A 12,264-nucleotide genomic window follows, 5' to 3' on the forward strand; every position below is an offset into this window, starting at 1 on the left:
CCTTTTCAAAGACAGAGAACAGCCCTGGCTTCCAGAGAAGCCGCTCCCCTCGAACCCGCAAAACCTGCACCAGGCTGCCCTCCCACCTGTGGTCCCTGCCTGTGTGGTCTGAGGACATCTGTGCCCCTGGCCCAGCACCAGACCCTGGAGCCGCCACCTCATTCAACCTCTGGCACCCACCCCAGTCCTCCTCACCCTCAGGCTCTGCCTCAGTGGGTTCCGAGTGCTCCAGCTGGGCCAGGAGAAGGTGGGCACGGCGCTCCAGGTCTGAGCCTGGCATGTTGAGCTGCACATAGGCCACCAGCTGCTTGAGGCAGGGAAAGTCCGGGGGTTGACAGAAATCCTCCGAGTACTGGTCCAGCCAGGTGCCCAGGATGGAGGAGATGGCACTGGGGACAGGTGGGTGGGCAGCAGAGTCAGAGGTCTGGGCTCCCCTTCCCCATGGCCCTCCCATGGCTCCGTGAGCCAGGCTGGGCTCCTGTGCTGGCCCCTGTCCATCCGGAGGCCACCCACCCCAGCCCAAGCCTCAGCCTCCTTGGCTGTCCAGGCAAAGCAGCAAGGAGGCCCCTGGTCAATAGCGACACCTCTCCCCTCCTCCAGGGAAGTCCCGCCCACGCCTCTGCATGTCTCCAGCCCCTCTCCTTGCTGGACCATAAACTCCATGAGGGATCTGTCCTCCTGCCTGGCATCCCAGGTCCCTGGCGACTCAACTTGTAGCTCGGTGCTGGTGAGCTGCCTGGCTCTCTGACCACTGTGGGTCTTACCTTCCCACTGATCCCCTTCTCCCAGAGAGTGAAGTGTAGCCTGCCCACTAAGCACTCATTGAGGGGCGAGGCAATGTGAGAGCACAGGCTCACCCCACCTCCTGCCCTGGGCCCCTAGATCAGGGCACACTGAGCCACGCCCAGCTAGGATGAGGCTATGGTGGGATGGGTTCCCGCCGGCGGCTGCTCTGAGCCCCAGCCACCTCAGGACCCCTCCCCAGCTCTTGGTCTTATTTCTTCCTGCAGGCGAAGCCCCCAGACCCCAGCCCTCCAGCAGGAACCGCAAGAGGTGTGGGAGCCACGGTTCTGCCCATCTCGCTCCAGCCCCAGCCCCATGCACTCTCCCACTGTTTGCTGGAGACAGGGTCCCTTCCTCTTGGCTGAAAGCTCACTCACTTTTTAAGTTGGTCCTGGGGTCCGCCATCCTCGTCGGAATAGGGGAGGACGCAGCCGTATCTAGAGGAGGCCGTGAGGGCATCACATCTACCGTACCTGCTTACGACGTCGTGTGTTACTGACTCTCCGACTAGAACGGAGGCCCAGGAGGACAGGGATTTTTTTTTTTTTTTTTTGCTTTTTTTCATCAAATTATATTAAATGCCTAGAAAAGGGCCAGCACACAGTAGGTGCTTCATATACATTTGTTCAATGAATGAGCCCCAACCAGCTCCTTCCCAGCTATCTGAGTGCCCCTCGGACCCCTCTACCAGTCCCCGGGTACAATCTGGAATGTCCTTGACAAGTGGGAAAACTGCTTTGTCCAAGGCCACATACGAGTGAGGCTTGGGGCAGAGCGCTTCCCCATGGGGGACAGGAAAATCGTAAATACAAGCACCACAGTCCAGCAGCCCATTCCCTAGGGCCACGTGGTGGAGGAGCACGTTCCACCCCTCATCCCACGCAGGCCTGACGATAACCCCATGAGGTCCTCTTAGCACCCAGTTTTTCTTTCGTACAAGCAAAGCGAGGCTCAGAGAGGTGAACCAGCATTGCCAAGACCCACAGCCGGGCGGGGGTGAGGGGCCCTGTGCATCCCATGCAGTGGAGGGTGCGTGCTCACCTTTTAAACAGCAGGTCCAGGACCTGTTGGGTGGTGGTGAAGGCTCTGTAGGTACACAGGAAGATGGTGACGTAGGAGAGGTCGCTGCCCTGGAAGGCGGGCACCAGGTGCTCCACCAGCTTCTCCAGCGTGCCAGCCTTCACGGTCCGCACCTTGCAAGTCTCATAAAGGTTCAGGGCCGACTCATTCTCATACTGGGGTGGGACAGAGGAAGGACAGTGAGTGGCAGCACATGAATCCCCTGGAGCTCAAATGCAACCCTGAGCCCTCAGTGGCTTGTGGCAGGAGGCAGGACTGAATGTCTCTAGCAGAAAAAGGTTATCAGCTTTAAAAGTAGAATTTCAGGCCAGGTGTGGTGGCTCATACCAGTAATCCCAGCACTTTGGGAGGCCAAGGTGGGAGCATCGCTTGAAGCCAGGAGTTCGAGACCAGCCTGGGCAACAAAGTGAAATCCCATCTCTACAAAAAATTGTTTGCAAAACTTAAAAATTAGCCAGGGCCCGACATGGTGGCTTATGCCTGTCGTCCCAGCATTTTTGGAGGCTGAGGTGGGCAAATCACTTGAGGCCAGGAGTTTGAGACCAGCCTGGGCAACATGGCAAAACCCCATCTCTACAAAAAATACAAAATTAGCCAGGTATGGTGGCGCACGCCTGTAGTCCCAGCTACCTGGGGAGCTGAGGGGTGAGGATCGCTTGAGCCCAGGAGGTCAAGGCTGCTGTGAGCTATGATCATACCACTGCCTGGGTGACAGAGTGAGACCCTTTCTCTAAAAGACTGAAAAAAATGTAAAGTAGAATTTGAGGTACGGGAATGATTTAAATATTAACACCTTCAGGTCAGTCAGTTGTTAACTGAGTAATGGTAGCTGCCCTGTGGGAACAGCGTCACCTGAGAGTTCTAACAAAACATCCCCATTCTAGGCCTGGTGCAGTGGCTCACGCCTGTAATCCCAGCACTTTGGGAGGCTAAGACGGGCGGATCACGAGGTCAGGAGATCGAGACCATCCTGGCTAACATGGTGAAACCCCGTCTCTACTAAAAATACAAAAAATTAGCCAGGCGAGGTGGTGGGCGCCTGTAGTCCCAGCTACTCGGGAGGCTGAGGCGGGAGAATGGCGTGAACCTGGGAGGAGGAGCTTGCAGTGAACTGAGATCGCACCACTGCACTCCAGCCTGGGCGACAGAATGAGACTCTATCTCAAAAAAAAAAAAAAGCGTATCCTCATTCTAGAGATGAGGAAACAGAGGCTTACCCAGGGGCTGGGAGGGACTGGTCCATTAGGACACACGGCATCTTCCCTGTGGCACTGATTTGTTTTGTTTTGAGACAGTCACCCAGGCTAGAGCGCAGTGGCGTGATCTCAGCTCACTGCGACCTCAGCCGCCTGGGCTCAAGCAATTCTCATGTTTCAGTCTCCCAAGTAGCTGCGATTATAGGCGCATACCACCATGCCTGGCTAATTTTTGTATTTTTAGTAGAGATGGGGTTTCACCATGGTGGGCCAGGCTGGTCTCGAACTCCTGACCTTAGGTGATCCTCCTGCCTCGGCCTCCCAAAATGCTGGGATTACAGGCGTGAGCCACCGCGCCTGGCTCCTGCAGCACTGTTGAAGTGGCCCCACAGCCATGAGGAGCTGAACTGCGGCAATGGCTCCAGCCTCCCTTTTGGAATATTACGCAGCTGCGTCAGGCACCGGCTCTCAACCTAGAGGAACCCCAGGGATGTGTTCTGGGAGATGGCAATTTGCAGAGACCTAACAGCCTGAAACCCTGTTCTTCTTGGGTGAAGACAGCCCCCCTACTCCAGACAGTGTGCACGTCTGGGAGAAGGCATGGAGGATGGCAAGGCTGATGGCTGCACACCCGGAAAAGGGAGGTCAAACATGAAAACTTGCTGCGGAAAACCTGATCAAGCCTGGGCTGGACAGTGGGGGTCGGGAAGGGAGTGAGGGCCATTTCCTTTGGGATCAGAACTGTGGGGCCCTCAAGGAGCAAAGCCCTGGGAGGGATCCCCAGCTGCGCCTCCTAGTGGAGACCCAGAGCGTACTCACCCCGAGCCAGCGCTGGCCCTTGTTGGCTCCGTGGTGCAGCTGCACCTTGCGCAGGGAGATGGAGTAGATGACTCCGTTGATCAGCTCCTCACCGATCTCCTGCGTGGAGCTCTGTGAAGACAACGCCCAGTAGCCGGGCGTGGGGACATCAGGGGCCTGCCTGGCCACTGTGCAGGGGATGGACCTGTGCAACCTGTTCCCCAGACAGGGCACAGACTGGTGGCTGCACAGACCTATAGCCCGGGGTGGAATGAGATCACAGCTCTACGGCCTGGGTTTAACATCGGCACAGAGGGCCACTGTCCTGGCACTCCACTTCCCCAACCTGGCTAGCCACGACCTGGGGCACGGTCATGATGGGTTCACCAGGCTTCCAATCCCCTAGTAACTGGCTCCTGTTCCTGCCCAGGACGGACCCACCCTCAAGTCATCCCCCTCCATAGTGGAGACTGTTATTCAGCCATTTCACAGATGGGTAAATGGAGGCTGAGAGAGGAACAACTGGTCCAAGGTCATGCTGCCTTGGGTAAGCGGTGAGGCGGGGATCCCAGGGCTCTGACACGGCTGACTGCATCCAGGCGGTTATGCCCTGAGAGAAAGTTCCCTCACCTCCCCAGGGCCAGAGGCCCATGGGCGTCCTCACACTCACCCCTCCTCTGCCCAGCCTGGTGGGCCCTGGCTGACCCAGCAGGAGTGGGCAGCTCCTCCAGGCCCAGCTCTGGCGTGTCAGCAGCCCGGATCTGGGGAGGTGTGGGGCACCCCCAGCGGCCACATCCCAGCCACTTCCTTCCCCTCTGCTCATTCATGCCCTCGTGCCTGCTTGGGCAATGGGATTTCCCAGTTCCCTGACCGTCATCACATGAGGGGACGGGCGTGAGAGGTGACGGTGCCAGTATCCAGGCAGACGCTGGGGTTCCACAGAGCCCTAAACCACAGGCCTGGGCTGGAACAGGAAGGGGGCCTCTGGCTCCAGGCAGTAAGGAAAGGCCCTTGTCTTAGGAGACAGACTCCCCCCACCTGGCAGGCTGGCCTAGGTCACTTAGCCACAATTACCCCCTGCCTCACAGCCCTCTGCCACTTGCTCTGTCCAGGGATGGAATGAGCTTGCAGCAGGTAGAGGAGCCGGGGTTGGGGGTGGCGTAAGGACACCAACCTCAGAGGTTAGGAAGGAGTTGGGAGGTACTGGCCTGGCCCAGGGTCATTAACCGCACAGTCAATGCCCCAACCTAGGTGGGAGTGGAGCTCAGAGAAGGCCTGGTGGACAGTGCTGACTCAGGCCCTTCCCTCAACCCCGGCAGGAGTCAGGGAGACTGTCCAGCATGCTGTGGACGGGACCCCAGCCTCCTGCCTCCTGCGCACCCTCGGAGGCCCGGCCCTGGGAGGCCCAGGAGCCATCCTGGAAGTCCACTTCCTCTGACCCGAGGTCGCCCTCCCACTCTGGGCTTTGTACAACAGGAAAGCTGTGGGCACCATGCTGGGCTCCTGACCGCCACCGCCTCTGGACAGCCAGCCAGCCCCATTTCTTGGAAGTTAGCAGGGAACCCACAGGCACACTCACACCCACACCCCACAGACAGCCCCGCCAGGGGAGGTCCGGCCCTTCCACTGACAGGAAAACAGAGACATACGCTCAACCCCTTTCCTGACTCACACGTCTGTCCCCTGCCTAGAAGATCGTTCCTTTGAAAAGAAAAGCATGAGCGGTTACACTGCCCAGGGCCCCCAACCACCCTGGCCTCCTCAGGGGTCCCAGACTGCCTCCTGTGAAGGCTGTTGGCTCAGCTGGGAGTCTCTCTCTCCCCTAGGGATTTTAGCCACATCTGGACCAGCTGCGAAGCAGACAGTATCCTGAGTGCCCAAGTCACCGGCAATGGCTCTGAGGTCTCATGCAGGACAAGCCCGCCACAGGGGACTAAACATGAACCCTGGGGGAGCCCGGCACAGCACCCAGGTCCTGGCTGAGCACCACCCGTGCCTGCCGGACAGAGGTGTCCCCAGGCAGGCCAATCTCCAGGAGGGGCTGAAGCCAGGTGGCCTCAGCCATCCCTGAGCAGGTCTAGATAGTGGCTCCTCCGTGAGCTGGCGGGCCAGCAGCTGGCCCAGCCCTGCTTGGTGTCATATGATCCCTGCACCCTTCCCCCACCCCCCGGGGGCCCTCTCCTGCCAGCCGGGTGGTGGGGAGGGATGCAGGCCCAATGCTGAGAGCCACACATGCTTGCGGTGAGGGAGCTGCCACCCTGTCACACGGTCAGGGAGACGCTCTAGCCCTCGCGGAGCTAGTCTGTCTTCTCTGGTCCCTTCCCGTCACAGCAGCAGCGGGCAGGGAACCGACCATAGAGCTACGTGGAGCACAGGGGCCGTTTAAACCGCCTGCTCAGATGGTGGGGGTGCAGGCTCCAGAGCAAACTGCCCTGGGGTCTGGGAACAAAGTGGCAGAGTAGGGCCTCTACCCTTTGCGCTGAGCCCCCCTCACAGGACAGAGAAAGCAAGCCAACAGCCCTGGCAGCTGCCCTGGGACCCTCTGGAGCAAGAAAGGTAGGGTTCCAGCACCCACAAGCCACCCTAGCTCACTCTGTTAGCGGACACCCCATCTGGGCAGCGCTTGGGCCCCAGGGCACTCTGGCAGGGCTGGCAGTTCAGAGGCGGAGGAGCAGAAACAGCCTAGTGGACAGCTGATGCAGAGAAAATGCTTCCCCCCGAGGGCAGGCGCCCAGGCAGCCGCTATGAGCTCACTGCTAGGAGAAAAGAACACCACATGCTTGGCTGTGTACTCAGGGGACACTCCTGTCCCACCCCCAGCAGGCGTGCTGATGTCCCTGGGCTCTGGGACCCAGTCGGCAGCTGTGCCTGTAAACACACTGCCTGGTCTTCTGACATTTGGGTCCGTGGAGTGAGGGTGGCATGGGGTCCCTGGTGAGTAGGGGCCCCCACACCCCAATGTCCCCAGGGACACAGCCCGGAGCCCTGAAGATGAGGAGGGGAAACAGGGCCTGGTGGCGTCTGGTTGAGTGTGTCACCTGATCAGCCTTCTCAGAGTGACAGGCCAGCAGGATGCCATGTCCCTGGCTGACAGAGGGAGGAAGCCACAGGCCAAACCCAGATTCCCTCTGGGTAGAATAGTGAGGGTCTTAAGGAGCCCCACGAGGCCTGCCCTAGCCCTGCCATCTCCCCGCCCAGGCCAACGGCGCCTCCTCCCAGCATGAGCCCTCTGGTGACTGGCACTGGGACCTGATGGCGGTGTGGTACCGGATGACACCTGATACCACATCCTCCACGGGGCTGGCGATGGACGCTGGGCGGTAAAAACCTGAGGGAAACTTGTCTGAGGCCTGCCTAAGGCTTGGGGACCTAGCCGAGGGACACTGTAAAGAGAGGCTGAGTCACCCTGAAACCCAGTGGGTGGGAGCAGCTTTCTGACTTGAGCTTTTCGCTCCAATACAGAAGCCAAACGCGAAACGCATCAGAGAAGGCTGCTCAGTCTCTACAGAGCCCAGGTTCCCAGGACAGTGCGGGGCCCATGCTGCTGTGCACCCTCTCCGTCCTACAGAGGTGGGGACCCAGGCCCGAGGAGGGGAGCTGGTGGGGCGTGTGCTGGCTGAGGTGAGAGCCCAGGACTTCTCAAGTCATGAGCTCAGACCACGAGCCCCACCAAGGGAGGTGGAATGCAAGGACAGTGTGTCCGTGACCCTCTTGCCCTCGGGCCTGCCCTCCAGCTCTGGGTGGGTGGACCCAACCCTGATCCCCAGGGCATGGACAAGGCCCCAGGATGACAGGAGGCCAGCCCTGGGTGTTGGTGGGCCATACTCCTTCCTGATCCTGGGCACGGCAACCCACAGAAGTGGCCTCAGACTGGGACGACACAAGGTGCCTGCCCACCAGGATGCTCCCTGGCCTCGGAAAGTGGCGGCTGGGAACCAGCCTGTGCTGAGTCCCCCAAAGGCCAGCCCATCTCTCCAGAAACCCTCCCTGCAGGCCTGTGCCGTGCAGACCTCCAGGTCAGCCACAAGCCTCGGGCATCCAGGGTCGCTGTCCACAACCAGCCCCTGACAGTCAGGCGAACACAGGGCCAGGCCCAGGAGGGGCAGCTGAGGAGGAAGGTGGGCTGGTCCCAAGGGAATGCAGGGCAGGGCCAGCTGAAGGTCCAGCCCCAACTTTAACCAGCCACGGTGCCCAGTACGTGCAGGCACTTCCTGGGTGCAAGGCCCTTTGGACACCCATCATGTTTAATCCTCCTAACACCCTGCCTGATGGATAAGGAAACAGCCTAGTAGGAACTCGCCCAGATCGGGAGCCAGGAAGTGGCAGCCAGAATGTGGATTTGAACCCTGGCCTGTTGGGACCCACCCAGGCCTGGTGCTGCCTCTGCCACAGTCTCAAGCTTGGAGCAGAGTCCAACCCCTTGTAGCACAGATGTGGAGGAGGGGCCAGAGACAGGAGGGATTTTCTCAGGTCACACAGCAAGTTCGCAGGGGAGTGTGGCAGGGTCAGCTTTCCAGCACCTGCATCTTCGAGAGGTTTGTGGACATGCCCTGGGCAAAAGGCCTGCAAGACGCCAGGCTAGGGAAGTGCCATGCTGAAGGTGCCAGGTGATGCACCCCAGGAGCCCAGGGCACTTGGAAGGCTCAGGCCACTCCCCTGGCACCTAATCAGAAAACCTCATTGTGGCAGCTGCCACCTATCCACTGTGCCAAGTGCTGTGCTGGCCACTCCTCAGACCTCCTGTTTCACTCGAGGGTGCTCACCACAACCCTAAGAAGAGGGCTGGCATCACGTCCATTTTATCAATGAGGAAACTGAGACTCAGGAGCACATCTACAGCTGCCAGGGGACTGAGCTGGCATCCCAGCACAATTCTCTTCTCTCCAGAGCCCAGGCTCCCTGCCTCTCGGTTGAGATGGATAAAAGTCTCCAGGAATGACTACAGGGGAGGCTGCCAAAGCATGCAAGCTTCCCCACGGAGGAAGACGCCAAAACCCTCCAACGCAGGTGTCCTGCCCTGCCCGCCAAGCCACCGTTGGGCTGCCATCCCCCTGCCTCCCCGGCCCGTGGGCAGGCAAGGTGTGCGGAACTAGAAGAACTGGGTCTGCTCAAAGCTCAGTTTGTCCTGCATGAGGCTGCAGGCTTCAGTGTCTGCCCCTTGACAATCAAATGGGGACCACTGCTCTGCTGGTGCTGCGTATCTGTGAACACAGCGATTCTGGGCCTGCAAGGCTGGAAGTCCAACCCTGGGACTGGGTGGCCACAGCATGGCGGTACCATGCCATGGGAGTCACCTGGGTGGCCAACCGGCAGCCCCTGGAAACCAGTCCTTGACTGCCTGGGCGCAGCTTCCTGAAACCGCTCCACTGGCTCCTTCCGAGCCTGCCTGCAGAGGGCCGGGGACGAATCTCCCCGCTCTTTTTCTCACTGGCAACGCAGACAGGGCCTGCCAATGCCCAACTTCCAGGTTAAGAATCAGACCCCAGCCCTGCCAACAAGCAGCTTCATATCTCCCAGGGCCATTCCTGAGCTTCCTGGGAAACAGGCCAGCATGCCTGAGCATCCCCCACCTGGAGAAGAAACAAAGACCCAGGACCAGCCAGCCTTGTCGCTCTCTTCTCCTGGGGGACCCTCCCGAGGAGTACAGCAAGAGGGGAACCTGAGGGTCCTGGGGGCTGCCCCTTCGGAGTCACCTAGGAAGCTCTCCTGGAAGACCAGTCTGCACACATGCACGCAGGGACACACACCCACACAGGGACAGGCTCCTTGGCTCGGGTCTTCAGCGTCAAAGTGCTCATGAGCCCTGGCGATTAAACCAAAGACCTGCACACAGTGTGATCAAGAGATCAAACAGTGGGAAGACGTGGGAGGCTGAAGGGAGATGCTCCCTGTGAATACAGAGAGGCCCTCTCCACTCCAGCCCACCTACAACTGCCCTCAGGCCTTGGGTCAGAATCCTGCCCCTGCCACTGACCAGCTTGGTCACTCTGCACAATCTAATTAGCCTCTGTTGCCTCCGTGGCTTTATCTGTCAAATGGGCTCTTACCAGTCTTGACCCCAAAAGGAGGTGATGCAAATTACTTAGCTCAGAACCTCCCCAAAACCTGCTGGCTCCTATTAGCTGTCATTTTAAACCTGCGGGGTCTAGTTCTGGGCTTGCTTCCTCCGGGTAGCTCTCCCCGGCGTCCTGTGGCCCAAAGCACTTTTGCCTTCCTCTGAGCCATAAGCTTCCCTACTGCTCGGGGCATCTGGGCTGCGTGGGCCTTCTCTGATTCCTGACGGCTCCTGCACACAGCAGGTGCCACAGAGAACATAGCCCATGCTCAAATCCCGGCTGTGGCCCTTGTTGGCTGCACGGGGGTTTAGGTCAGACTTCCCTTCTCTGACCCCCCAGCTTCCTAGAAGGTGGTGTTGGCACCTAGTCTGTAGGGTTGGTCTAAGGCAGATGAAGTGAGGGGGTGGCCCACAACCTGCACTTTTTGCCAGGCCAAAACAACCGCCTGTCCAGAGATGGGGGCACCAACCAGGTCACCTCCAGAAAGCAAGAACTGTGCAGGCCAAGCTGGGTCGGTGGTGGCTTGCCTTAGAACCGAGAAGATAAGCGGAAGCCCAGATGTGAGAACATCTGGCAGCCCAGAGGGAAGCACCGGGTGGAAGCTAGGTAGGGAAACAGGGGTGTGGGGGAAGGCAGAAAAACTGTCTGGTGGTTTCCAGAGGACAGGGACCAAGTGCGCAGCGTCAGCTCTGGCAGGCCACATAGCCACCAGGAAACCAGCCCCAGGATAGGGGGTGCTGGCAGGAGGGACAGGGACTTCCCCGCCCCCTCCCTTGGGCCCTTGGTAAATGGTCATTGTGTTCAGTTTCCGGCAGTGGCCTCCTCTCCTGCCAGGATCCTGGTTTTCCTGACCCAGCCAGAAGTTTCCCCTTTGATTTTTAAATAGCAGCCACAGGCTGGATCTCAGAGCTGAGGCTGGGCCAGGAGGGCCAGGGCCAGAGAGGGAAGGCAAGACCCCAGGCAGGGGTGGGGCTCAGCTCTGCCTCTCCCTTGGTTCCTCAGGGACGGAGAGAGCGAACCTGCACGGCCCCTGTGAGCGCTCCGCCAGACCCTCCCAGCACACAAAGGCCGAGCTGCTGCCAGAGGTAATGAAAGCCAGATGAGCGCTGGGCTGCTGTCAGCCTCCCACTCCCACCCCCACCCTCCCAGGGGTCCCTCTCCAGCCGCCAATGAGGACCAGAGCCCTGGGTAGATGAGGGTTGAGGGAACATGTCTGGTCCGGCCATCTGCCAAGCTCAGGAGGAAAGGGTCTCTCAGGCGTGGGGTGTTCCCCCACCAAGAGCTCTTCCCAACACTGGGCGGAGAAACAAGTCTCATCCAGGCCCTGTCTAGGTACCAGGACACCAAGAGGCACGAGACTCAGGCTAACAATCGCCAGCAATCACAACACGCCACAGTCTAAAGCCATGAAGGGACTGGAGATGCACCAAGGCGACACGATGCAGCACGGGGACTCAGGAGGTTCACTGTGAAGGCTGCAACCTGGCCAGAGCTCTGATGGGCCCTGAGCCCCTGATCCAGGGATGGCCTCTGTGCAGGCCCTGTGCCCAGGCAGAGCAGGGCGAGGGGGGCGTCTCTGAATTAAACCAAAGACCTGCACACAGTGCGATCAAGAGATCAAACAGTGGGAAGACGGAGGCTGAAGGGAGATGCTCCCTGTGAATACAGAGAGGCCCTCTCCACTCCAGCTGTGCAGTCAGGTGGGAGGCAGATGGCACCACCCAGAGACCCAGGGCACACGAGAAACAAGCCCCAGCCCTCACCTGGTCACCCTCCCATTCATCCATCACAGGTACACCACTTCCTTCTCTGAATCCTACCCAGTCCTTACAGATTCAGGGTGTTGGCACTCTTTCCAGTTAAGCAGAAACAAGTCTCGCCCGCTCTGGGCCTGGGCTACCCTCCTCCGCTCACCACCAGGACATCTGGTCCCACGTGTTGGAGGCCTGCTGCTCCGCCTCATTCGGCGACCCTCCCCCCAAACCCGCCCCGCTATGAGCAGCCCCGATGTCCCTGGTCACCAGATCCACATCTGCCCCAAGTAGGGTCTGTCTGGAAGGCCCCTATGGTCTCATCACCTCTGAGGATTCTAGGATTCGGCCCTCCCGACCACTTGTTCCACACCTGCATTGGAAAGGCTAACGACGTGGTGCAGGCCCTGGGTGGGCAACTGGGTGAAATAAGGCACAGGCCACCGATGTAAACAGTGACAATGCCGCAGGAAAAGGTCCACCTGGGTTGCGGGGACTCGGTGACAGCAGGACCTGGGACGGTATTGAGGGGGGCAAAATCCCAGCCGTGGTCCCTACTGTTGGACGGGGCGGGGCGGCAGCCCCCTGGCCCACCCTGCT

The 12,264-nt window shown here is 59.6% G+C and overlaps 1 protein-coding gene across 7 annotated transcripts in view; it reads right to left on the bottom strand.

The window, feature by feature from the left end:
* The window catches only part of LOC105464075 (ral guanine nucleotide dissociation stimulator), a 50,690-nt gene that overhangs the window by 10,954 nt on the left and 27,472 nt on the right, over window positions 1–12,264 (bottom strand). For 5 of the 7 annotated variants that reach the window (XM_011711746.3, XM_011711743.3, XM_011711741.3 and 2 more), the window contains exons 2-5: window positions 3,879–3,989; window positions 1,825–2,018; window positions 1,161–1,256; window positions 196–389 (exon numbers count right to left, since the gene is read on the bottom strand). In XM_011711746.3, the coding sequence (XP_011710048.2) occupies window positions 196–389; window positions 1,161–1,256; window positions 1,825–2,018; window positions 3,879–3,989 (595 nt within the window). The remainder of the gene's footprint in view (window positions 1–195; window positions 390–1,160; window positions 1,257–1,824; window positions 2,019–3,878; window positions 3,990–12,264) is intronic. The other 2 variants (XM_011711742.3, XM_011711745.2) reach the window with 1 other exon arrangement.

The sequence above is a fragment of the Macaca nemestrina genome, chromosome 14 (genome assembly GCF_043159975.1).
Source record: "Macaca nemestrina isolate mMacNem1 chromosome 14, mMacNem.hap1, whole genome shotgun sequence".
NCBI lineage: Eukaryota > Metazoa > Chordata > Mammalia > Primates > Cercopithecidae > Macaca > Macaca nemestrina.